We start from the raw sequence: 27,393 nt of genomic DNA, 5'->3' as shown, positions 1-27,393 counted from the left end.
TGGTGTAGAGGGCTTCTACATCCATAGTGGCCAGGATGGTGTTATCAGGAAGATCACCGATGGATTGAAGTTTCCTTAGGAAGTCAGTGGTGTCTCGAAGGTAGCTGGGAGTGCTGGTAGCATAGGGCCTGAGGAGGGAGTCTACATAGCCAGACAATCCTGCTGTCAGGGTGCCAATGCCTGAGATGATGGGGCGCCCAGGATTTCCAGGTTTATGGATCTTGGGTAGCAGATAGAATATCCCAGGTCGGGGTTCCAGGGGTGTGTCTGTGCGGATTTGATCTTGTGCTTTTTCAGGAAGTTTCTTGAGCAAATGCTGTAGTTGCTTTTGGTAACTCTCAGTGGGATCATAGGGTAATGGCTTGTAGAAACTCGTGTTGGAGAGCTGCCGAGCAGCCTCTTGTTCATATTCCGACCTATTCATGATGACAACAGCACCTCCTTTGTCAGCCTTTTTGATTATGATGTCAGAGTTGTTTGAGGCTGTGGATGGCATTGTGTTCTGCATGGCTGAGGTTATGGGGCAAGTGATGCTGCTTTTCCACAATTTCAGCCCGTGCACGTCGGCGGAAGCAGTCTATGTAGAAGTCCAGTCTGCTGTTTCGACCTTCAGGAGGAGTCCACCTAGAATCCCTCTTTCTGTAGTGTTGGTAGGGAGGTCTCTGTGGATTAGTATGTTGTTCAGAGGTATTTTGGAAATATTCCTTGAGTCGGAGACGTCGAAAATAGGATTCTAGGTCACCACAGAACTGTATCATGTTCGTGGGGGTGGAGGGGCAGAAGGAAAGGCCCTGAGATAGAACAGCTGCTTCTGCTGGCTACAGAACAATGCATGTGCAAACAAAGGGCTCAACTTTAGGCTCTGCTGAAGCTCCTTTAGGGAGGCTAAGCCAACACCTAGGTGGCTTAACTTCACCCACAGTGGGACTTACTGGGATAGAGGGAATGATTTGTGCTCCAGCTATTCTATGCTGAGACAGCCACTAATGGATTGCCGTATAAGTTACCCTGGGGAGCCTCTGTATGTCTTCATTACAGAGTCAGCCCAGGATATAGCTCAGATGTTGGCCCTAACTCCCCACCCATCCACACAGAAAAACCTCTAATCCAGGCTTGAGAGCGGTTTAAACCCAGGCATTGCTGAGAAAGGGTGTAGGCTTGAACTTGGATTTCACTTCAGCCCAAACTGGCCCCCATCCTACTCTGAAGGCTAATCAAGCCTGGGTGCTGTTAATCCGATCCCACAATTCCATCTGGACTGTTCTTGCTTGTCTGGCCAATAAGAAGGCGTTAATGTCAGAAGACAGGATACTGGGCTAGATGGACCTTTGGTTTGACCCAGCATGGCCGCTCTTATGTTCCCCCTTCTTCAGCACTGTGTGTCAATCCCAACTTTGCCTACCCCATCACCACACCATTTGTACAGAACTCCTTCTCCTGTGCTGACAGTTGGCCAGAGCCTGACCCCAGCCTTTCAGTAAAACTGTTCTGGGATAGCTGCAAGGCTCCTCATTTTTGGATTTTACAAAAAAGTTTCCCAGGTTTACAAAAGTGACACTTTCTTTCTGGCCAATTTTCACACAATTTTTGATCACTCAGGTACATGAAAATACTGATTACATTAAGTAAAGCCAATGTTACATTAGGAAGATTTGTTTATGGCAACAAACAATTAGTCTAAGTGTAAATGTGAGGCTGTCTGTAGAAAGGCAATGTAGTGGGGCAGACAGACACACTCAGACCAGGTGAACCGATGTGTTGTAATAGAAGCAAAGGAAGAACAGGCCTATACATTTATAGTCGCAGGTAATTTTCCTCAGCCAGACGCTTTAAACAGATCCACTCTTCCAAAGGCTTTTGGGGGGTTCTAAATGGCTATTTGACCATATGAAACTAACTAAAAATCCAAAAACTGGCACCCCCAATTTCTGAGGAGGGGATTACAAAAATAAAGGTACCGTTTGGGCTCAAAGGTGTATGGCACTCGTGTCCGAAAGGGAAACGAAGCAAGGGAAGCAAGAGACCCTCTTACATAAGGCCTGATGTGAAAGGAAGTCGCTTTGAGTGAGCAGGCATCATTAACACATGGCTGCAGTTTGGGATGAAAAATTCACTGCTCCTGTTAGTTCAGGTTTACAAACAATACAGCCTCACCTTTAGTTTATTTACGCTAAAGGCCTGGCTTCCAGTTTGCAAGTTCAAACTCCTAGCACAATTCCTTCCTGCCCCACCCGCCCCGAAAGCTTAGCTCTCAGAGCGTTCCTTTCTGGTTAGAGACCAATGGCAGACAGATAAGTCTTTTTTGGTTAATTGTCAAACGTGTCAATATAAATTCACCCCCAGCCTGAATGAGACACTATGGCGGATTCTCTGAGCAGATCATTTACAGCTGTAAAGGTACTTTGGAGGGATCAGACAGAAATCAGCGTGGGTTCTGGGTGGCTCCTCCACTGGGTGCTTAGCTGAAGGCACAGCCCCAGGGAGGACTTGGGCAAGGTGCCTTTAAGCCACCTCTGTGCCCTCTTGATGCCAGGCTGCCCCAGGAACCAAGAGAGCCCCCAATGTAACTTAGGCAGCCCAGGGAGCTGCTCTAAGTTACAGCAACCTGTCCCCACTGTTCCCATGGTAAGCAGAGCAAACCAGGATGGCCTAGTGGTATGCACCATGGGGCCATGGCCCCACCCCACTCCTGCCTCAGCTCCACCCCTAACATGCCCCCAAGAGGGGGGGTGAGGAGGGAGAGAATCAACCAAGGGCCTAGAGCACAATACAGTGACCTTGAGTGAGGGGAAGAAGCCTTCCCTATATATTCAACTTGAGAATGAGGTGGGAGGGGTTACACACCAGGGGCCCGATTCATCACTCTCTGAAGCGCCTTTACACCAGCTAGGCAGAGAGGTGAAGACAGTGATTGCCACATTGGATCAGACCTGCAGTCCATATAGCCCACTACATGGTCTCCCCCAAAAGCTACAACCAGAGGCTTCAGAGTAAGGTCAAGAACACTCCAGTGTGCAAACGTAGGACAATCTGCCACCAGCACCAGGTCACTAATATATTGGCTTAAGCCCTGAGGTTTAAGGAGACTTGGCCTCAGATTGGCAGGAAATCTAAGGCAGAACCAAGATCAGAACCCACCACAGGCTGGGGAGTCCAGAGGTCAGTCTTCCTTCCTTCTGTATTCTAGGGACCAGAGACTTCTACCACATTTGTAATCACAGACGGCAAAACTTCAGAAGAATTGTGCAGGAGACTAGGCTGGGGACAGACAAAAGAGGCTTTAACAACTGGGACATTCAAAAGTCAGGCTCCATCTACACAAAGAGACAGAACAGTGCTTTCATCTGATTGTATAAGTGTACTTTTAGCCCTGTGGGTCCCAGGATATTTGAGACATAAGGTGGGTGATGTAATATCTTTCACTGGACCAACTTCTGTTGGTGAAAGAGAAATTGATCCAATAAAAGATATTAGGTCACCCAACTTGTCTCTCTCATTTTATTGGGAGACAACAATACTCTAACCCAAACCTATGGCAGTTTATTAATTTATCTCCCATGTAGACTACAAAAATAAACATATCAGGGTGGGAATGGGAGTGAGGCATGCACCAGGGCACAGGTTAAAGGAAAGCCCGTTCAAGCATTCTTTGGGTACAATGTACAGTAATAAAAACACAAGGCTCAGTGGCACCAGACAATCCACTCTAACAGGCAAACTAAACAGTGCATAATCTATGCTATGGGGAACCCCCTTACTCTTCATCCAAAGGGCCTTGCCACACTGTCAGCAGAAAGTTTTGCAGCTAGCTCATTTGCTAAAGGGTTTGCACTCACATGCTCTCTGCAAGCAGTTCCCACGGATCTAAAATTCATCTTCTGCACTACACAAAACACTGTTTCCAAGAGCTGCTCTGTGCTCTTGGCTTCCCGACAAATCCCGAAATAAAAAAAAAAAAGCAGCATGGTAAAAACATTGCTAATCTGGGTGTTCTTTATAGCCATCAGGCCCGATGCTACCCATGAAATGCTGCAGTAGTCAGAGCAGAGTGCTCATCTCTAAAGGCAGAGGCCTTAATTCAGTGGTCCATTCCTACTCAGGAAAGCACTTAAGGGTATATTTTACTTTAGCTGTGTGCTTAAGCTCTGTCCAGTAGGACTTAAGCACATGCCTCAGTGCTTTGCTGCATGGGTTTGTGCTCTTTACATATTATATAGTTCAGCTGTTCAGTTAGAACAGAAATATGTGCAAGCAAGAGAGCAGTTGCCAAAAGTAACCACACAGCCAGCGACAAGCTCTGAAAACATACTGGAAACATTTAGATACATTTTCTCAAATTTTAGAACATTTTTTCCACCCAGGTTGCTACTGTTCACCCTGAAAATGCTTACAGAACGCTGCTCCAGATCTTCTTTCTATCCGGGAGCATGGGAGCGCACATACCTGAGGGGCTCCTGATGGCCAACAGACAGCTGGGAGAAAGTTTAAGCGGTACTACGTACCTCTGACAGAATAAGGCGTGAACACTGAAGGGGGTTGGACCAGAGCACAATCACAAAGATAGAACACTGAAACTAAGCTAGCACTTGTCAGTATAACTTATGTCGCTCAGAGGGGTGCGCTGTTCACACACACTGAACGACATAAGTTCCACCAACATAGCACTGTCCACACCGGTACTTCTGTCGGTGTGAGATGCTCTCCTGCAGACACAGCTACCGCCGCTAATTAGAGGTGGTTTAATTAGGCTGATGAAGAGCTCTCTCTCCCCTCAGCATAGAGCGGCTACACGAGCAGTCTCCCAGCAGCATCGGTGCCGCTGTAAGCTCATAGTGTCGGCATAGCCAACACAGGACACTTGGGAAACACACACACACAGGAAGGCAGCAAACAAACTTCACATTCCCCACCTCCGACCCCTGCCTCTTGCTCCCAAGAGGGACAGCTTTGCCTTCAATATACTGGGCCAAATCCTGCCCTCAACTTACACAAGTGCAACCAAGTGATTAGGTCTCAGAAAGTGAGCCCCTTCTTCTGCAAAAGCCACCATTTTATAACCAAAATCGTGTCCTCCCTTCCCCACGGCACCCCTCTCCGATCCCAGTCCGTTTGTTGTATCCACCTGTTGAGTTTCCATCACATACTCTGAGCTTGGCTATAGGGGAAAATTTTCCAGTGACACTGGTGTAGTAAGACCCAGTGTGACTACCCACACGGGTACTCTTCCAGAATAAGAGTGACCACATGGAAGCTTACACTGGTAGGGCTATGTTCGTTTAAATTCACACCCAATCTTCTTCCAAGGCAACTTTCCCCACGTAGACAAGTTCCATGGAGCCAGGGCTGTCTTTTCATTACATACGTGAACAGCACCTAGTACGTTGGGGTCTCCATTAGGGCTAGTTAAATAATTCTGTCAAAACTGTTTTGACGGAAGATCGGGGCGGGGGGGTTTAAATGGAAAAAAAGTCTGCTTTCTCTGGAAAAGTCTGAGTTTCCATCAATAGCTTTTCAGCCAAAAACTTCATATTTCCAGCCAAACAATGCTCAGTTTATTGACAAAAAGTCAAATGTATTCCAAGCAGCTCTAGGCACTACTACTGAAATTCAAATTATTAATAACAGTCATCTCCAAAACCACTACGTGACTTGCCCAAGACCCCACACGTACAGCAAGCCAAACTTTCCAGAGTCCAGGCCCTGATTTCTAGTCAAGTTTATGGAGTATGCTGAATCCCCTTCACCTACTAGTCAACACACAACATGATTGGTTTTATTATCTCTGAAAGTAAAATAATAAACAAAAAGCCACTACCTCCGACACCCAGAGCTTGATTCTCTGTTGCCTGCATATTTACAAAGTGCCAAGTGGGTATGAAAGGCCACCAGATCAGAACTGCAGTATTTTTGCTCCTCCTTTACACTGGGTCAGCAGGTGGGAGAAGGGGTGGATGATTGTACAAAGTGCAGAGGAACCTGGAGTATCAGTCCTCATGTCTCTCTTTGGCTAGGAGCGCTGCAGAGGTACTGTGCTTACACTGAATAGCACATCAGTTTCTCACACCCCCAAGCAATGAGAAAATACAGCCTTATTACCAAAGTACACATTTCACTATCATACATGACTACTGGAAACATCTGTTTGGTTATTTAGTGGGTAAAATATTTAAAGTGACATTCAGACATGTATATGGGGTAGTTGTCACACACACAAAGGGAGAGAAAACAAAAGCAAAACTTTTTAGGACCAGAAAGTGGTTTTCACCTGTCAAGGTCAGGAGGCCAAGTCACCATCTCCCTACAAACTGAAGTTTCTTTAGAACTCTTCCTAGATTATCTGTTTCTTGGTACTGTGCCTGTCATTTTCAAAGCACACTGATTAGCAGATCTTTGCATGTTCTGAGCACAAGAGTACACCCACCAAAATCTAGGCAATGCTGATACATGAGGAGGAGTGTTGGTTTTCTCTTCTTTTGAAGACCTTGTTTGGGGGGAGGCAAAAGAGAGAGAATGGACAGATTGCCCTAATGAGCGGTCCCCTATTGTTCTACTCATTCTATTAAGTACCTCACTTCTTCATGGATACTTGTTTTTAAAAGCACGTCTAACACATAACTGGCCTCATACAGATGTTCCTAGAGGTTCCAGACGTGTGGGAGCACTCACACCTTTGTTTCTACCACATCAGCAGCAGCGCCCACTGGAGTGCATTAATATAATACTTTATTCTAAGCACAAACAAAAGCCTGAGTTCACATGGAGAAAAAAAAAAAAAAGTATGTTTTGCTTCTCCTGGATATGAGAACACCAAAACATCGAACAAGGCAAAAAATGCAGTTTCAGCATTAAAAAGAGACAAAAAAAACACCAGCATTCGAAAGCTATGGCAAGATCCAGCATTAAGTTCCTGTTATGGGAATATGTCACATGTTTGGGAGCAAGAAGAATTTAATACAACCTGTCTAAACAACATAACTATCTTCTAAACTGGTTGGTGTTATCTGCGAGTTATCCAGGAGAGAAATAAGCAGGATCAGTGAAAAGGAGCCAGTAATAGAAAGATAGGCTTGAAAATGCAGAGCAGGAAATGGAGAGTCACAAAAAGCGAGTGTCAGGGGAAGATAGCAAGAGGGAGATTTGTGTATCTCCAAGCCTCAGAACTGACTGGTGGGAGGTCCCAGCCACCAACAGACTTTCTAAATCATGCTCACATCATTCCCATTTCCATCCCCAGGCCACAGCAGCTTCTACTTCCACAGTGATGTTCGGAGCCCATGTTTACTACCCACCAGCTTCAGAAAGTGGTTTTAGAAGAACAAAACAAAGCAAAACAGGCAGGTTTCCCCAAACTCTCCAAGCAAACCCTGCAAACTAAAGCAGCAAGCCTGGGATCCTAGTAACTAGACCTTCCCAAAGGGGAGTCCTTCTCCCACATGCAGCTCTCCAGTTTATTATTAAACTTTATCATCCAATGACTTCCTTCAGCTCTCATTTAACCACAGACTGAGTTATCCAGGGAGTGCCTTTTGATGGGAGACCACAGCTGTTATAATACAAGATAAGGAAGTGCAGAAGAGGATGTTGAGAGATAAGGGCATCCTTGCACCCACCATAAGGAGCCCCCCAGTTTGCATGGCTAGGAAGGGGAAGATTCACACACACACACACACACACACAGAGGTGTTATAGGACTGGGGAAATGCATAGGTGCTGGGAGAGGACACTGAGTCCCCTCTATTGTCACATGGATTGTGCAGGACTAAACGGATCAGTGCAGGGGTGACTCTAGCTGAGCCCCCAGTTGTGTGGGTGCCCTGATGTATAGCCATGCTCTCTGTACTTCCAAGGTCCTAGCAGCTGGTAAAGCAGGGAGGTGGGGGGGGGAAAGAGAGCAGGAAAAGGAAACCCCTCTAGTTGTTTCAAGGGTAGTATGGGGTGGAATGGGGGGGGGAGAGAAATGCCTTACAGTTGTTGTCAGGGGGGGCCCTCTATTGTTACAGGACTGGGGCAAGTCCTCGCCAACTGTTTGCAGGGTAGTGAACTGGATGGGGGGGGGGGGGAGATGGAGGGGAGGGACTGGCCTAAGGGCCCACCAGCTGTTGCTCTCAGAGACAGGGCCCTCAGGAGCTGTCGAGGGGGGGAGTCCCTGTCAGGGGCTGCAGGGCTAGTAGGGCCCCCCCCCCAGCTGTTGCTCTAAGGGACAAGACCCCCAGGTGTTGTTGGGGCAGTCCCTGCCAGGGGCTGCAGGGCTAGTAGGTGCCCCCCCCCCAGCTGTTGCTCTAAGGGACCAGACCCCCCAGGTGCTGTCAGGGGCAGTCCCTGTCAAGGGATGCAGGGCTAGTAGGTGCCCCCCCCAGCTGTTGCTCTAAGGGACAGGGCCCCCATGTGCTGTTAGGGGGAGTCCCTGCCAGGGGCTGCAGGGCTAGTAGGTGCCCCCCCCCAGCTGTTGCTCTAAGGGACCAGACCCCCCCAGGTGCTGTCGGGGGGGGGGAGGGGGAGTCCCCATCAGGGGCTGCAGGGCTAGGAAGGAGGGGTTGACCCTCAGGGCCCCCCCCCAGCTGCTCTAGGGCTGGCGGGCGGGGAGGAGCGAGTCCCCTGCAGCGGCGGCCCGGGAGGGCGGGGGGGGTCCGGGCTCGGTACCTCCAGGGTCCGGATCTCCTGCTGGGTGAGGTCGTTGGAGGCGGCGCACTTGGTGCGGAGGCCGCGCAGGCTGGACAGCGAGATGTCGATGAGGCTCTGCAGCTGCCCGCACTGCTGCAAGGCGGCCCGCGGGCCGGCCGGGGCTCCCGCCGCGCCCGCCCCCGCCCGCCCGGCCGCCCGCGGCCCGGCCGCAGCGCTAGCCATGCCTCGGCATCGGGGGGGGGGCGGGCCGCCCGGGGAGGAGACCGGGGCGAGGAGGCTTCCCGGCCGGGGCTGGGTCCGCCCCCGCCGGCGCAGGACCGGGCGCGCAGAGCCGGACAAGGGCGGCGGCGGCGGCGCCACGGGGAGCTCGCCGGCTCCTGCTCGCCTTCCCCTCGCTCGTAGCCTTTTCATAGCCGCTGGGGGCCAGGGTCAGGCCGACGGGGACGCCGGGACTTGTAGTTTTTCCTGCTGCCGCCCTGGCTGCTAAGGGGTAACACTGCGGGGGGGGGGGTTTGCACTTTAAATCCCCCCCCCTACACGGGGGGGGGGCAAGGAAAGCGGATAAACACACACCCAGGGATGGAGCTAGTGGACTCTGTTACCCTCCCCCCCGAAGATCAAGATTGGAAGGGACCTCAGGAGATCATCAAGTCCAACCCCCTGCTCAAAGCAGGGTCAAGCCCTAAATGGCCCCCTCAAGGATTGAACTCGCAACCCTGGGTTTAGCAGGCCAATGCCCAAACCACTGAGCTATCCCTGTTATCTTTCCCAAATGTTCCATAAATCAATCAGTTACATGTTTTATGTAACATAAATGTTTACTTAGTAAAGAATAAGAGCAGGCCTAGTATTTGAAGTGGGCATTAATGTAAACATCTTTTAGCCAATATAAACACTTAAGTACAAGCGTCATGTGGGTTCATTCAAATCTTAACTGAATAGCATTCTACAAGTAGCTTTATTATGGTATGGTCTGTGGGAACGCTATGTTTGCAGCTCAGTTGGTATTTCAACCGGAACTACCGTATAAATAACAATTACAAATAAAACAGATTTCATATCCTGAATATCTGATATAGTGACCACAAGCTAATGTGCATGCGAAATATCAAAACAGAAACCAGATTCCTCCACAATGGTACCAGTTTTGGTTGATACTTAGCTGGGTGCTCAGAAAGAATGTAACTGCATGCTGACGGAGGAAGATGATTAAGATTATTAATGAGAACTAAATGAATACCTTTTTTTTTAGAAGACAAATACCGCAGCATAAGCACAAAGAAGAAAATAAAAGCAGGCTCTAACCAAACATAAAGGAATATTAGGAAAACAATGTAAATATCAGTAGAGAGTCATGGACAGTTTCTTAGTGGATCTTGCAGGGAGCTTACATAGAAGACAAGGAGGTTTTGAATGCAGCTCAGATGCAGAATCTGACCCAAGTATGAAAGAGTCATTAATAAATTAAAGCCCACAGAATTGGAGAGTAACAAAAACATGGAGAGAAGGGAAGAGGAGAGGAAGCATAGCCAAGTGGTGAAAGCACAGAAACAGGAGGATATTTAGGCTTCAGTCCAGCAAAGCACTTAGTACCCAATCCCAAATCCACTGAAGTAAATGGAAAGACTCCTATCTTCAATGAACTCTAGGTAGGTGTCTTAAGTATGCCTGTGAACATAATCTGAGTAGTTCCATTGACTCCAATGGCACTATTGGCCTGTTGTAAATTACATATTTAACTGCTTTGCTGGATTGGAGCCTAATGTTCTTTTGCCACTGACTTGCTGTCTGACCTTGGGCAAGTCATTTAACTGCTTTATTGCCTTAATCTTCCTATCTTTCTAATGGGGATAACATTTATTTACCTCACAGGAGGGTTTGGAATTTTAATTCATAAGTGTTTGCAACACACTGAGATCCCAGGATGCAGGCTGGTATAGACCTGGGAAATATTATTACAGTGATACAATTGCTAAAAAGTCCATTGCATAACCAGCCAGCAAGGAACATAAAGGAATTGCTACAGAAGACACTGTAGATTTATTGCATGGGAAAGCAAGCCTCGGAAATAGAGGGGTCCTGCATTGCATGAGATTTTTAATCCTTGAGCAATGTTTGTGTACTCCAATGGGAGTGGCTGCCTAATTCACTGGCTCCCATGAGCAGGCAAGACCCACATTGCGCTAGACTGCCCTCTGGGCCCAAATGGAGAAAATGTGCTGACTAAATGTTTTGTACTGTACATGCATTAACTCCCCTACCCTCCGCATTCCTCAGTGTTCTCCTCTGAACACTTATATGCTCAAGCTGCTGTCAACATTAGCAGGAGAAACAGAGAATCCTCTCCGAGTGTTGTTTCACGGGAGCTGCTTACACAAAAGAGCCAGTGCTTTCCAGACAGAGCAGTTTTGACTCCATTCGCTGGGAAGAGAGGAGAGGGACTGATCCGCAAACACCAAACCACAGGGAAATCATTGTCTCATTCCAAGACTGTAGCCCAGAACTGCAACCTTCGGTGTCCCATACAGCTTCAGGCTGCGTCATGGAGTGAGCACCGAACAGACGTGGTATTGAGATGGCTGTGAAGGAGTGGTCGGGGGACGTATAGTCTCTCTGGCTCCACAGTTATTATGGTCATAACTAAGAGGTATATCCCCTATTCCAGCCTAGGGCTGCAAGAGCAGTCAGACTGGAACAGCACTGCACCCTGCTCTCAGGCAAGGGTGGGGGATGGATTCCAAACTCACATGCAACCTCTGTTTAGCTACAACACTCATTTAGGGCCTGATCCAAAGCCCACTGATGTCCATTCACTTCAATGGGTTTTGAATCAGGCCCACAGTCATTGCGTGTGTACTGGGGAGTATAGCTCAGCCTGAAGAGAAAGCTGATCCCAATGCCCCTTACCTTCACTTGCTTGTTCTCACTGGGCTCTGTTCACTATTGCCCTATGCCTTGTACCATCATTTACACCAATGCACGGTGGGTGTAAAATGCTACCATGCTGATTGGGTTGTAATTTACACCCACTCTGCACTCGCTTGGCATTGGTGAAAATCACAGCGTAAGGTGCAAGGCAAGTGAAGGGAAATATAGGCCAGTGCCAGGCTGGGACTCGGGAAACCCTAGGTCAGTTCCCTGCTTCCCCACCAACTTCCTGTTTAACTTTGGACAAGTCACTTAGGCTATGTCTACATTTGGTGCTAGGGGCGCGGTTGCCTTCTCACGTAGACATACTCCTGCTAGCTCTCCCTGAGCTAGCGCATGACACATAGTGGTGTAGCCATGGAGCATGGAGAACAGCCAGGCAGCATGGTAAACAGCGGCACAGGCCAGCTGCCCTGAGTTCAAACCTGTCTGGCGCCTGTGGGTACATACTCAGGACGGCTAGCCAGTGTGGCTGCCCACGCTACTGTGCCTAAGTTACTCTTTTTAGTGCACCGGCTCAATGAGAGCTTGTGCAAATATGTCCATACCCCTCGCTCCAAGAGTAGATGTAGCCTTAGTTTCTCTGTTCCTCAGTTTGCCATCTGTAAAATGGGATAACAGCACCACCCTACCTCACACGGGTGCTATGAGGATAAATCCACTGAAGACTCTGAGTTGCCCACATACTATGGTAAATGGGGCCATGGATAGATGACGGGCTGTAAATCTTGCCCAAAACATGCAAATTCCCATTCATGCAAATAATATTTTTCATGCCGTGGGTGGTGCATTTAGCAATGTCCTGGTTATGCCTTCTGGTTTCTGTGGTTAATAATTTGTAGTGTGGTGGCACCCAGAGGCCAGGGCCCCATTGTGCGAGGCACTGTACAGACATAACAAAGAGACAGTCCTTGCTCCAAAAGACTGGAGATCTCAGTGGAAGACTACAGGCAACAGGTCGATAGACAGGGGAGCACCAGGCTGTGAATCATAGAATCATAGAATATCAGGGTTGGAAGGGACCCCAGAAGGTCATCTAGTCCAACCCCCTGCTCAAAGCAGGACCAATTCCCAGTTAAATCATCCCAGCCAGGGCTTTGTCAAGCCTGACCTTAAAAACCTCTAAGGAAGGAGATTCTACCACCTCCCTAGGTAACGCATTCCAGTGTTTCACCACCCTCTTAGTGAAAAAGTTTTTCCTAATATCCAATCTAAACCTCCCCCACTGCAACTTGAGACCATTACTCCTCGTTCTGTCATCTGCTACCATTGAGAACAGTCTAGATACATCCTCTTTGGAACCCCCTTTCAGGTAGTTGAAAGCAGCTATCAAATCCCCCCTCATTCTTCTCTTCTGCAGGCTAAACAATCCCAGCTCCCTCAGCCTCTCCTCATAACTCATGTGTTCCAGTCCCCTAATCATTTTTGTTGCCCTTCGCTGGACTCTCTCCAATTTATCCACATCCTTCTTGAAGTGTGGGGCCCAAAACTGGACACAGTACTCCAGATGAGGCCTCACCAATGTCGAATAGAGGGGAACGATCACGTCCCTCGATCTGCTCGCTATGCCCCTACTTATACATCCCAAAATGCCATTGGCCTTCTTGGCAACAAGGGCACACTGCTGACTCATATCCAGCTTCTCGTCCACTGTCACCCCTAGGTCCTTTTCCGCAGAACTGCTGCCTAGCCATTCGGTCCCTAGTCTGTAGCTGTGCATTGGGTTCTTCCGTCCTAAGTGCAGGACCCTGCACTTATCCTTATTGAACCTCATCAGATTTCTTTTGGCCCAATCCTCCAATTTGTCTAGGTCTTTCTGTATCCTATCCCTCCCCTCCAGCGTATCTACCACTCCTCCCAGTTTAGTATCATCCGCAAATTTGCTGAGAGTGCAATCCACACCGTCCTCCAGATCATTTATGAAGATATTGAACAAAACCGGCCCCAGGACCGACCCTTGGGGTACTCCACTTGATACCGGCTGCCAACTAGATATGGAGCCATTGATCACTACCCGTTGAGCCCAACAATCTAGCCAGCTTTCTACCCACCTTGTAGTGCATTCATCCAGCCCATACTTCCTTAACTTGCTGACAAGAATACTGTGGGAGACCGTGTCAAAAGCTTTGCTAAAGTCAAGAAACAATACATCCACTGCTTTCCCTTCATCCACAGAACCAGTAATCTCATCATAAGATGAGATGTTGGTCAGCCTGATAAGATGTGGTCCCAGCACTCAGGCTGCCTAGCCCCTGTCAAGTTTTTCGTAGGCGTCGCAGAAAAGGAGAGTTTTTAAAAGGGGTTGGAAGGAGGACCAATGAGGCGGCTTTAAGGATGTTTACAGGGAACTCCTCCCCTGCGTCAGGGGCAATCTGGGGGGAAAATGCACTGGTGCTCGCTGGAAAAAATCTTGCAATCGAAGCTGGCATCATTTGCAGAACAAAGGTGCTGAGGGGAAAATATCCTATTAGCGTAAAAGAGATGCTAGGGGAGGGCTCAACTGTAGAAATGAAAACCTCTGAAAAACAGAAAGGGAGAAGGACAAAGGAGAGATAATCCATAATGAATAGTGCACGCATGCGCACACGCGCAAAAAGATGGGGGAAAGACAACAACAAACAAGGAGTGAAAAGACCAGAAGTGGAAGAAAGCAGACGTGTCCAGTCTCCCCTTTTGAGACTCATTTGGATTCAGGTTTCATTACAAAGGCAGCCCAGGTTCACTAATACAGTAGCAGGACTCATTCACCTATCATTTAACAAGATTTATGCTCATTCTCTGATGAGTATCCCCACTGGTTACACTGAGTTATTAATATTAATTACTGCACAGTTCCCAGAGGTGTAGCCGGCACTGCATAGGAGGCACAGAGAGACACAGATCTTTCCCCATCCATTCGGAACATTTTTAATCACAAAGACTAGCCCTAGTGGAGAAAAGAAAGAGGGCTGCTTCCCATCTCTCCCCCACGAACCAGATTCCATAGCCCTCAAGCAAACCCGCTCCTTGGCTCAGCGTACAAAAAAATTTGCCTCGCTAAGACAAAATAATTCATTTGCTGTCAACTCGACAGCCCACGTGGGAAGCACTTGACGCCTATTGTTCAAAAGTTTCAAAAGTGAAAAGAAGTAGAAGAGGCCTGAATTGTCACACATTTCTGTCCCCACTTAAGTAATTTTTCAGATCCACTCAGTGGTTCAAGAAGGAGACAATTCCTTTACAAAGAAACTCAGCCAGTTACAGGCCACTTGTGTTTGGAAAAAAAACAAAAACAAGATGCTCCTCTTAATAGCTGTGCAACAGATTTGAAAGGAACTTAATAACTCAACTTAATACCTCGTGAGGAATTGCCAGGCAGAATTTGACAATCCAGCGTTGAAGTGTGTCACCAGCCACTGAGCATCTGAACATCAGGATTTTTCAGCAGGCCAGTGGCAATACGTGTGTTTTCAAATGAGCTGGAGTAAAGAGCTGCTGGAGGAAACTGTTTGCAATGCACGTTTTGTCGCTCTTACAAAACCCACAAACAATGACACTGTACATAGATGCCAAGGCCAGAAGGGAGCACTGTGATCATCTAGTCTGACCTGCTCTATAACACAGGGCATAGGACTTTCCCCAAAATAATTCCTGGAGCAAATCTTTTAGAAAAAAGATTCTCCTCTCACCCCCCTACCCCTACCCCTGCCACTAGTAACTTTTAAGTTGTAGTCCAGTGTCTGGATGACAAGTCCCGGGTTCAATTCCTGACTTTACCACAGATTCTCCGAAGACAATAGAAAGGCTTCAGTTGGTTTCAATGATCTGCAACCCTTAATCCCTCCGGGTTTCCCATCTGTAAATTAGGGATAATAACAGCATTGCAAACTCTCATTTTATTATAAATCTCTTTCTTAAGCCCCAGCACTTGGAGTCAAGTGATTAAGCAAGAATCTCAGTTTTCACTTAAAAAAAAAAAGTTTCTAGCCATTGTGGCTAGAAAAGCTTGAAAATATGAACCCCAAAGGCTCAAAAAACAGAGGGCAGATAAAAAGAACCCAACATTTATTATTTATCACATGATTTTTTTCCTAAACATTTTTTTAAATGCAGCAGAGTTACAATAAACCGCGAATGTATTACTTCATACACTGCTTATTCAGGATCAGGTGAGTATTCAAAGTAGCTGGCTAAAGATGCTGGCTTGCTGGCTGGACAGACCTAAAAAGGGAGATCAAATTTTCAAATACCTACCCTCTTTTGGGGACTTGTCCTGTGAATGTACTTGCTATGAAAAGTTTTCCACTACAAGAATTGTCCGTATTTGGCTACACCACAATTTCATAGGAGGAGGGTCACATTTTTCCAATAATGTGCAATACAGAGTCTAGCTGCGAACAATAAAAAAATTAATTTGCTCTTCTGTTTAAAATATAGATCCTTTATGACAGCATTAAGTAAGCAGGTCTGGGGATCTCTAGGAAGCTGGTGTTTTGTCCTATGATCAATCTCTTAATAATTTCCTCCCCAAACCATCTAATTCTTGAACACAACCACCACATGTGCAAGTATGTTCCCCTTTCCCTGCAACCCCCTCCAACAGAGCATGTCCCTACGAGCAAAAATATGATGGATCTGAATTGACGTCAAATGCCATCTATTCAGTCATTTATAAACATTTTCTTTATGACCTACATAAACTGAAGATGTATATCCCCTTTCCATTATAGCAGCATTTCTCAAACCAGGGGTCCCAACCCAAAAGAGGTTCGCAAAGCTACTGTGGGGGGGGGGTCGCAGTATTGCCACCCCCCCCCAGACCCAGAGCGGCGGCTGCCGGCCAGACGCCCAGTTCTGAAGGCAGCACCGCCGCCAGCAGCAGCGCAGAAGTAAGGGTGGCATGGTCTGGGGGGGGGGTGTCATCACTCTTTGGGGGGTTGTCACAGTCTGAAATATTTCCAAAGGGGGCCCAGCAAAAAAAGTTGAGAACCCCTGCCATATAGAGACCCACTCCTCCAGAACAATTTCTTTGTCCAAATTCCTTTCCCATCTTTTCATCTGTGTTGCTTTCTTATCAAAATCTTTTTCAGCCGAAATTGTATCTATCTTACAAACTAAACCTTTTGTTCCAAGTTTGCTCCTGGGCCAACTCCTCCAAGGTGCTTGAAGGTCTAGATAGAGTTGCCTCATATCCAGATTTCACAATCAAACTTTTGACTTATGAATACTGAAAATAGGAGGTCTTTATATTATTAGCTCCTGATTTTTGGAGGCCCGACTTGGGCTTGACAATGCTACAACCATACTAACTTTTCCCCAGTTTTTGTCTGTCTTTTCCGTTTAGACTGTAAACTCTTTGGGACAGGAAGTGGCTCTTACTATGTATTTGCACAACCAGGCTTGAGACCCTGTTGGGGCCTCTAAGCATTATGCAAATAATAAATAATAACCAGAGAGGAACCTTACCTTTCCCTTGAGGCCTGCCAGGCTGTAACTTTTGTTTACACTCTTGGCACGTAAGCCAAGTCAAGTGACAATTTTTTGCTGGCCAAAGAGTTCCTATTACATGTAAGTCTAACAAGAAAGAAATGTGCCAGCCCTAATCACACAGGTTTAGGTCTTTATTCTACTGTCTCCTTGGTTAAACTACAATCTACGATTGACTCATATTGGCGCTAATCCCCTGGTACAATTTGTATATTGGCATTAAATGTGTATTAGGAAAAGGACAAGCATTTGCTTAACAAAACAACACGGGGATAATAAAAATGACGAGAGAGTTGTAGCACACAGAACAATGCGGCAGGTGAGCTGCAGCTGCACCCACCCTCCCCCCACCCCCATATACCTTCCAGCAGAGCCTGCTGTGTTTGTTACACCTGCCGTGTATTTGCCATTTATTTAATCTCCATTTTGTAAGGGCAGCAACTTCAAAAAGGGACACGTACCTCTTCAATTTCCTGGCCTGACAGTGAAAAGGGAAGCGTCTGAGGTGCGGAGAGTTGGAAACAGCCTCACGCACCACAAAAGGGCTCTGTCGAACTTGTCGGGTCAGGAGATTACTTCTGTGAGGCTCCTTCGCTGCCGAAGATTTTAATTGTTTTGCCACCGCCTCTGTCATTAGCACTTTATGGAACTGGATCATGTGACTACGTCTCTCTCCTCTTTATGTAACGAGTCAAAGGTGGGGCCTACATTTCTAGGAGATGTTAGAGCACATAGGGATTAGCTTACTTCTCCAAGGCCTTTTCTTTTTGGCTGATGTTTTAGAGGAAAAGCGGTTTGACAGGTTAAACATCTCGCACTGTACCTATGCCCTCGGATGAACTTTACACAGATTCTGTTGCATAAATCCTGAGTAAGTCCACACAAGCAATTCTCTGATAGACTCTAGCTCAACCGGAAGTTACTGGGCTCAGTGCAGGAAGCACTGGGTGAAGCTTTACGGCCTGTGTTATATAGCAGGCAGGGCCGGCCCTAGACCAAATGGCGCCAGTCATATAAGAGTGGCTGGTGATGCCCCGCCCATTATATACCCACCAGGGCAGCATGGCTGACAACATTCTAGGAGGTTTGAGGAAAATGTCGTTCTCAGAAAGTCTGGAAGGTTCCACGAGATTCTACAGTCTCGAGATTCTACAGCGGTCCAGAACGTTCTCGGAGGTTAGTGAAAAAAAATGAATCTACATACGGAACACCTGGAACATGTTACCGCAGACGTTCTGTTTTCCCTTTTGTCGCTAACAACAAAAACAGGGCCCGCAAGCCCAGCGCCCCCCAAAACCCAGCAGCCCAGGCCTGATGGCAGGTCAGCCTAAATCTTGGGAACACATGAACAGCCAGACTAGATCAGAAGCAAGGTCCATCTAGTTCAGTGTCCTTTCTCCAGCCATGGCCAGATGTTTCAGAGGATGGCCCAAGAGCCCCTGCAGTAGGCAGAGATGTAATAATCTGCCCCCTCCCCCACATAAAGATCAGGATGAGACCTAATAGTTGCTCAAGGTTTAATATCCCTTAAAATCAATGTTTTTTTATTGTCATTAGTAACTTTGGATATTCCTGACATCCATGTAAATATCCATGATCATGGTGGCCTTCTAGCCTTCAAAGCCTATGAATCTACACCTGTGTACCTGAAGGCACAATTTGACTCAGATATTGGGCCAGAGCCTCAGCTGGTGTAAATCGGTGTAACTCTACAGACTTGAATTGAGCTATGCCAATTTACACTAGCTGAGGCGTTGCCCCAGGGCCTCCTAGGGGTACCACTTGTCACTTTACCTTCAAGGGCACTGGATTCTGCAAATACTATGCACACGCTGAACTTTACTCCTGTAGGTAAAGCCATTGGCTTCAAATGGGAGTGCTCACGTGAGTAAAGCACAGCGTGTGTATGGTGGATCAGGCTCTTGGAAGATAAGCCAATTCCATGCAAAATCTCTGGACTGTCTATCTAAAATAAGCCTTGCAACGTTAATATGAAAATTTACAAGCTCCGGCAAAATACATCTAGCTATAAATTTACCATGATGATGAAAATTATGGGTGCGGGGAAGACATTTTACTCACCTGTTCTCATTGGCCCTTGATGAGTTGAGATTTAACCCACAGAAGAAAAGTAACCATGCATCTATTCCCCCTTAGGGCCTAATGCAAAGCCCATTAAAGTCCATATGAGTCTTTCCATTAACTGTCTGACTTTCTTTCCTCTGTCACTGCAGCACCATGAAAATTTAGGTCTGTATCTCCTCACTTCCTTCCTTTTCATAAAATGTACCTAATAATCAGCCATCTGGTGTCCACAATGCCTGTAGTATTAGGGCATTTCCTTTATCCCGGGGAGGCTTGTTGGAGAAAAGATAAATGTGTTCTCGTCCCATCTCTACTGTGCCCTGATTAGGGTCTGGCTGTTTTTACTTTGCTTATCAGGATTTCTGTAGAAGCCGCGGGCTAGCAGTAAACAGTTTGGTAGAGAGACTGATCCAAACATAATGGGACTATTCATTAGAGAGACTTGCAGTCTCTGATTGCATCGGATTATATGACATTCACTGACTTATTTATAACAACTTTTAATAGTGATAGCAATAAAATAGGAGCGAGACACAGAGTGCAGGGAAGAGGTGGAGAGAGGTATAGAGAATGCTGTATATTACGTATGATAAATGTGGATTCCCTCTTTTATGCTGGACCCAGGTTGAAAATGTTCCCCTCAGTGCCAGTCCACTTTAGGGACTAGAACACTACTTGCCTACTCCTTTGTAGGCTGTTTAGTGCCCAAGGCCCTGATCCTGCAATGTGCAACATGCTGCATTGACACAAAGCCCCATTCAAGTCCCCGGGTTCAGTGCCGGTGCAGGAGTCTGCCTGCACGTGGTATACAACAGGATCAGCTCCCAATTCAGCAAACAGGCCAAGCTTTGAGCGTCTGCTGAAATATACTGGAAACAGCATGCAGTTTATCAGAGAGCTTCCCTTGGCTGATGGTGAAACAGAGAACCAAGTAAGACTGAAATGGAAATAAAAGCTGTATGGGAAAAAAATCAGCTCTCAGCTCTGCAGGAACAAAATCTTTCATAATCACAATTATTAATTACATTGTTATTGTTGTTTGTTTATTGTTATTATTATTCACGGCCAACTTTTGCAATTTCATCAACTATCAAAAAGAAAAGGAGGACTTGTGGCACCTTAGAGGCTAACAAATTTATTTGAGCATAAGCTTTCGTGAGCTACAGCTCACTTCATCGGATGCATTCAGTCTCTAAGGTGCCACAAGTACTCCTTTTCTTTTTGCGAATGCAGACTAATACGGCTGCTACTCTGAAACCTATGAAATATCAAGAGATTCATGATGTTTTACCAGTGGCCCCAGCACCTAGAGACAAGTGACTGAGAATCTCAGCTTTCTTTTCATGGTTGCAGAGAAAAATTTGAAAGTAAATAAATAAATAAATACCTAGCTTTATCTAGCACTTTTCTTTCGTAGCTCTCAACACATTTTACAATAAAGGTCAGAACCTTAGGGCACAGAACCCCAAAGGCAAATAACAGGAACCAAAATTTAATATTTTTTTCAATCTCTTGTTTTTTTGCAGAGGGTGGCGGGGGAGACATGACGGAGAGGGGGCTAATGTTGGATTATATTTAAGAAGTTCTGTATTAAAATCACAAATGAGTTTGATTCCCCATAGTTTAAATTCCAGAATATTACTAATTAAAAGGTCTCTTGGTTTTTGGTCTTTTGTTTTTACTGTTTCTCTCCCTCTGTGTGAAACTTGCAAGTTGCTAATTGTGTTAGTACATCCTAAGACAGAGTCTGTTCTCAAAGCAATACTTTGTAACAACAACTACTCACACAGTTTTCAGAGTAGCAGCCGTGTTAGGCTGTATTTGCAAAAAGAAAAGGAGGACTTGTGGCACCTTAGAGACTAACCAATTTATTTGAGCATAAGCTTTCATGTGCTACAGCTCAATTTGTTAGTCTCTGAGGTGCCACAAGTACTCCTTTTCTTTTTGCTCACACAGAGACTCCCCGCCCTTTTGTTGTATTTATCTCGCTTTGTTAACAATTGTGATTAAAATAGAGATAGAGGATGTATGTGGTTGGATGCTTGGTGTGGATAATAAATGAATGATCAGGGAGGTGCCAGCCTAAGAATCCAGTGTCCATCGGCTGAAGAAGGCGTCAAGTGGAAACAACTAAAGGACCCCCGGAGGGCAGACTGGAATCCACCTGACAGCCTCAAGGATGGGAGAACTGAAGAACAACATGGAGCCGTCAGGAATGTGCCATCTGCTGATTGATTCAGCAATAGCATGATGAAGCAATTCCCATAGACTGGCATAGGAATAAATTCCTATAAAAATAGATTCTAGAAACTGAGAACTTTGGGGTCTGATTCTGCAAACCAACTTCCAGGAGCGTCAGATGTGCATCTGACAAGGCCCTGCTCCCTACTCGTGTCCAGGCCACCTGGCCAGTGGCTTGGCATGAGCAACTCTAAGGCTGGTAACTATGATAACAACCTTGCAGAACCTCTGTGTGTGTGTATGAATGAATGTGTGAATAAATATGAAACTGAATGGAATGTTATAGCTATAACTAACTGCTTAGTATGATTCTTTCTGTATTCACAATGAATGTGGCATATTGCCTTTTCCCCTTCAATAAGATCCTGCTGGTTTTTGTTTTATTGGTATAACACTAACACAATTTTGGAGTGTTTGGGGTTGGCAATACTAAGTATCTGTTATTTCCATTGTAGTAGCACTTGGAAGCCCTGATCAGGATTGGGGCCTCTTTGTGCTTGGGGCTGTACATATTTATAAGAACATACGCCCATCTAGCCCAGTAACCTGTTTCTAACAGTGGCTAGTGCCATATGCTTCTGGTAGTTGGAGGTTTAGGACATCGTGGAGCATGGGGCTACATCCCTGACCATCTCTGCTAATAGCCAGTAATGAGACTGTTCTCCATGAACGTATCTAATTCTTTTTTGAATCCAGTTGTACTTTTGGCTTTCACAACATCCCGTGGCAATGAGTTCCACAGAAGAAGTACTTCCTTTTGTTTTAAACCTGCTGCCTATTAATTTAATTGGTTGGCCCCTAGTTCTTATGTTATGTGAAGGGGTAAACAACACGTCCCTATTCATTTTCTCTGTACCATTCATAATTTTATAGACCTCCCTCATACTGCCCTTTAGTTGCCTTTTCTACGGTGAACAGTCCCAGTCTTTTTAATCTCTCCTTGTCTGGAAGCTGTTCCGTACCCCTAATAATTTTTGTTGCCCTTCTCTGTAACTTTTCCAATTCTAATACTGTATATCTTTTTTGAGACGGTGCGACTGGAAATGCATGCTGAATTCCAGGTGCGAGCATGCCATGGGTTTCCATCGCAGCACTATGGTATTTTCTGGTTTATCATCTATCCCTTTCCTCACGGTTCCTAGCATTCTGGTAGTGGGCAGCAGCTGTCAAAAAACCTGAGCGGGTGTTTTCAGAGAACTGTCCACAATGACTCCAAGATCTCTTTCTTGAGTGGCAATAACTCATTTAGACCCCATCTTTTTGTATGTGTGCCTGGGATCACATTTTCCAGTGTGCATTACTTTGCACTTATCACCATTCAATGTCATGCGCTATTTTGCCATTCAACCTGTGAAGATTTTGGCTCTCACTGTCAAGTAATTTTGTATCATCTGCAAGCTTTGCCACCTTACTGTTCACTCCCTTTTCCAGATTATTTATGAATATGTGGAACAGCACGGTTCCCATTAGAGGTCCTTGGGTGGGACCACTATTTACCTCTCTCCATTGTGAAAATTGGCCATTTATTCCTACCCTTGGTTTCCTACCTTTTAAGCAGTTAGTAATCCAGAGTTTACGATGCTTTCTAATTTTCCTCACTAGGATTTGACTTCCAATTTTTAAAGGATGCCTTTTTGCCCCATCTGCCTCTTTTACTCTGCTGTTTAACCATGATGGCATTTTTGGGTCCTCTTCCTGTTTTTTTTTTAAGTATTGTTTGGGGTTATACATTTATTTGTTAAGGTATTTCACCCTTGTAACTCTTCCTTATAATTCCTTTTTAACTAGTGACCTCGTTTTTGTGTAGATCCCCTTTCTGAAGTTAAATGGGCTTAATCTGCAGCAAGGGAAATTTGGGTTAGATATGAGGAAAAATGTTCTAATTATAAGGATAGTTAAGCATTGTGGAATCCCTATCACTGGAGGATTTTAAGAACAGATTGGACAAACACCTGTCAGGGATGCCTACATACACTTGGTCCTTCCTCAGCACAGGGGGCTGGACTAGATAATTTTTGAGGTCCCTTCCAGCCCCACATTTCTGATTCTATGTTTAGACTCTGGATTATGATGGTTGCATCCTTCTGTGTTTAAGCCACTTAGTGCATCCATGAATTAAATGGCTAGCACCATGAGTGCAAGAAGCAAAGAGATGCATACTCTGGAGGGGTGTGGAACATCTAGCACTTACTGTGAATGGAAACAGATTTGCTGCCTCTACATCTCTGTAAAGAGCAAGACTGCAACCCTGCAAAGACTTATGCATGTAATATGTGAGACTACTCACAGAACATCAAGTTACACACACGCATCAGGGTTTGCAGGATAAGTGTCCAAGAGAACAATGAACTAATTGTTCTGAACCCTATTGAAGTCCAAAATGTTCAGCTTTTGTAAAAATAATTTTACAAAACCTAACAAGAGTAGAAAATATGATTATTATTACTACCACATTAGTACAATTTTGAATGTTTCTCTACTGCTTTGAAAATGTAACATGATCTAAACGCTGTTTAGAATATCATAGAATATCAGTGTTGGAAGGGACCTCAGGAGGTCATCTAGTCCAACCCCCTGCTCAAAGCAGGACCAATCCCCAACTAAATCATCCCAGCCAGGGCTTTGTCAAGCCTGACCTTCAAAACTTCTAAGGAAGGAGATTCCACCACCTCCCTAGGTAACCCATTCCAGTGCTTGACCACCCTCCTAGTGAAAAAGTTTTTCCTAATATCCAACCTAAACCTCCCCCACTGCAACTTGAGACCATTACTCCTTGTTCTGTCATCAGCTACCACTGAGAACAGTCTAGATCCATCCTCTTTGGAACCCCCTTTCAGGTAGTTGAAAGCAGCTATCAAATCCCCCCTCATTCTTCTCTTCCGCAGACGAAACAATCCCAGTTCCCTCAGCCTCTCCTCATAAGTCATGTGTTCCAGACCCCTAATCATTTTTGTTGCCCTCCGCTGAACTCTTTCCAATTTTTCCACATCCTTCTTGTAGTGTGGGGCCCAAAACCGGACACAGTACTCCAGATGAGGCCTCACCAATGTCAAATAGATGGGAACGATCACATCCCTCGATCTGCTGGCAATGCCCCTACTTATATATCCCAAAATGCCATTGGCCTTCTTGGCAACAAGGGCACACTGTTGACTCCTATCCAGCTTCTCGTCCACTGTCACCCCTAGGTCCTTTTCTGCAGAACTGCTGCCAAGCCTTTCGGTCCTTAGTCTGTAGCTGTGCATGGGATTCTTCCATCTTAAGTGCAGGACTCTGCACTTGTCCTTGTTGAACCTCATCAGATTTCTTTTGGTCCAATCCTCTAATTTGTTTAGGGCCCTCTGTATCCTATTTCTACCCTCCAGCGTATCTACCTCTCCTCCCAGTTTAGTGTCATCTGCAAACTTGCTGAGGGTGCAATCCACACCATCCTCCAGATCATTTATGAAGATATTGAACAAAACCGGCCCGAGGACCGACCCTTGGGGAACTCCACTTGATACCGGCTGCCAACTAGACATGGAGCCATTGATCACTACCCGTTGAGCCCGACAATCTAGCCAACTTTCTATCCACCTTATAGTCTATTCATCCAGCCCATACTTCTTTAACTTGCTGGCAAGAATACTGTGGAAGACCATGTCAAAAGCTTTGCTAAAGTCAAGGAACAACACGTCCACTGCTTTCCCCTCATCCACAGAGCCAGTTATCTCATCATAGAAGGCAATTAGATTAATCAGGCATGACTTACCCTTGGTGAATCCATGCTGACTGTTCCTGATCACTTTCCTCTCCTCTAAGTGCTTCAGAATTGATTCCTTGAGGAACTGCTCCATGATTTTTCCAGGGACTGAGGTGAGGCTCACTGGCTTGTAGTTCCCAGGATCCTCCTTCTTCCCTTTTTTAAAGATGGGCACTACATTAGCCTTTTTCCAGTCGTCCGGGACTTCCCCCGATCGCCATGAGTTTTCAAAGATAATGGCCAATGGCTTTGCAATCACATCCGCCAATTCCTTTAGCAGTCTCGGATGCAGCGCATCCGGCCCCATGGACTTGTGCTCGTCCAGCTTTTCTAAATAGTCCCGAACCACTTTTTTCTCCACAGAGGGCTGGTCACCTCCTCCCCATGCTGTGCTGCCCAGTGCAGTAGTCTGGGAGCTGACCTTGTTCGTGAAGACAGAGGCAAAAAAAAGCATTGAGTACATTAGCTTTTTCCACATCCTCTGTCACTAGGTTGCCTCACTCATTCAGTAAGGGGCCCACACTTTCCTTGACTTTCTTCTTGTTGCTAACATACCTGAAGAAACCCTTCTTGTTACTCTTAACATCTCTTGATAGCTGCAACTCCAGGTGTGATTTGGCCTTCCTGATTTCACTCCTGCATGGCCGAGCAATATTTTTGTACTCTTCCCTGGTCATTTGTCCAATCTTCCACTTCTTGTAAGCTTCTTTTTTGTGTTTAAGATCAGCAAGGATTTCACTGTTAAGCCAAGCTGGTCGCCTGCCATATTTACTATTCTTTCGACACATCGGGATGGTTTGTCCCTGTAACCTCAGTAAGGATTCTTTAAAATACAGCCAGCTCTATTTATTCTGGATATTACCATTATTATCAGGACTTTTTAAAAAAGGTACTTGTTTATCTTGGCAGTCGGAATAAAACCATGTACTGAAGATAACAGAGACAATTCCTCAACCAATCACATATTTAGGAAGCCAGGACTTGAACGCTGGTCACTAAGTTCTAAATACAGTAGCTGTCATACCTTTCTGTACTAGACTGCAGAGCCCATTATCAAATAGGTGCTCCCCACGATTACCGTCTAAATATTGACAACTCCCCCTTTAACATTCTTTTTGTTAAGCTAAATAGATTGAGCTCCTTGGGTCTTAGGCCATGTTTACACTAGTGAGTTTACGGTGACACAGCTGTATCGATTCACCGGTGCCACTGTAAGATTGCTCGTTAGTCAGTCTATGCTAATGAGAGAGAGCTCCCCTGTTGACATAATTAAACCACCCCACCGAGCGGTGGTAGCTCTGTTGGTGGGAGAGTCTCTCCCACTGACATAGTGTGTCCACACCAATGCTTCTGTTGGTGTAACTTATATGGTTCAGAGGGGTGTTTTTTCACACCCCTGATCGACATAAATTATACCAACAAAAGTGCTAGTGTAGATATAGCCTAAGGCATATTTTCCAGTCTCTTGGCTCTTCTCTAAGCCCTCTCCAATTTATCAACATCCTTCCTGAATTGTGGTTAAATAACCTGCCCAGGGCTACACAGAACTCCAGTAACAGGAGGCAGGAGTTCCTGATTCCTGGTCTGTGACATCACTTCTCGCTTTCTTTAAATTCTTGGTACTGTGTCTTGGTAGAATCAGGATGGGAACATCAGGACTGGCAAGGATCCAGTCAGAGAGCAGAAATAGACCTGCAATTATTTTAAAACAAAGTGAGCATCTTCGGGGAAATACACACACGCAAAATGGGCACTGGATGGTCCGAGAACTGGTCAGAGGCAACAGTTTTTCAGCTCCAAGTCACAGGATAAATCACGCTCAGGGAGGAGGAACTGGGCTGGTTTGACTCCTGTCAGCTGGGACTGGTTTTTTATTTGTAAAAAGAAAAGGAGGACTTGTGGCACCTTAGAGACTAACCGATTTATTTGAGCATGAGCTTTCGTGAGCTACAGCTCACTTCATCGGTGCCACAAGTACTCCTTTTCTTTTTGCGAATACAGACTAACACGGCTGTTACTCTGAAACCTTTCTTATTTGTGTTTAAAAAAAAAAAACACTAAGAAAACCATTGTGTTTAGTTTGGGGGGAAAGTAGTTTTATTTTCAGCCTCCCTAACAATCAGAGACTGTGAGAAAGTTTGTTCTGTCCATGCCTGGTGACTCTTACTGGAATCCTGGCTCCTGTCAAACTCTCTGATAACAACACCCCAGCGTCATGAAGTAATACCAGCACATCCCTCTTCTAGCGAGCCAGGGCTCAATTAATTCCTGGTGTCACTCTATTGACTTCAGTGGAGTGACACCTGGGA

The 27,393-nt window shown here is 45.9% G+C and overlaps 1 protein-coding gene across 1 annotated transcript in view; it reads right to left on the bottom strand.

The window, feature by feature from the left end:
- KSR1 (kinase suppressor of ras 1) overlaps nt 1–9,028 on the bottom strand; it is a 117,099-nt gene extending 108,071 nt beyond the window's left edge. Inside the window, exon 1 of the mRNA XM_073315658.2 lies at nt 8,641–9,028. Within this exon, the coding sequence (XP_073171759.1) occupies nt 8,641–8,844 (204 nt within the window). The 5' untranslated portion in view covers nt 8,845–9,028. The remainder of the gene's footprint in view (nt 1–8,640) is intronic.
- Nucleotides 9,029–27,393: the final 18,365 nt, after the last annotated feature.

This window comes from Lepidochelys kempii, chromosome 17 (assembly GCF_965140285.1).
Source record: "Lepidochelys kempii isolate rLepKem1 chromosome 17, rLepKem1.hap1, whole genome shotgun sequence".
Lineage (NCBI taxonomy): Eukaryota > Metazoa > Chordata > Testudines > Cheloniidae > Lepidochelys > Lepidochelys kempii.
This window is presented reverse-complemented; position numbering and strand designations above follow the sequence as displayed.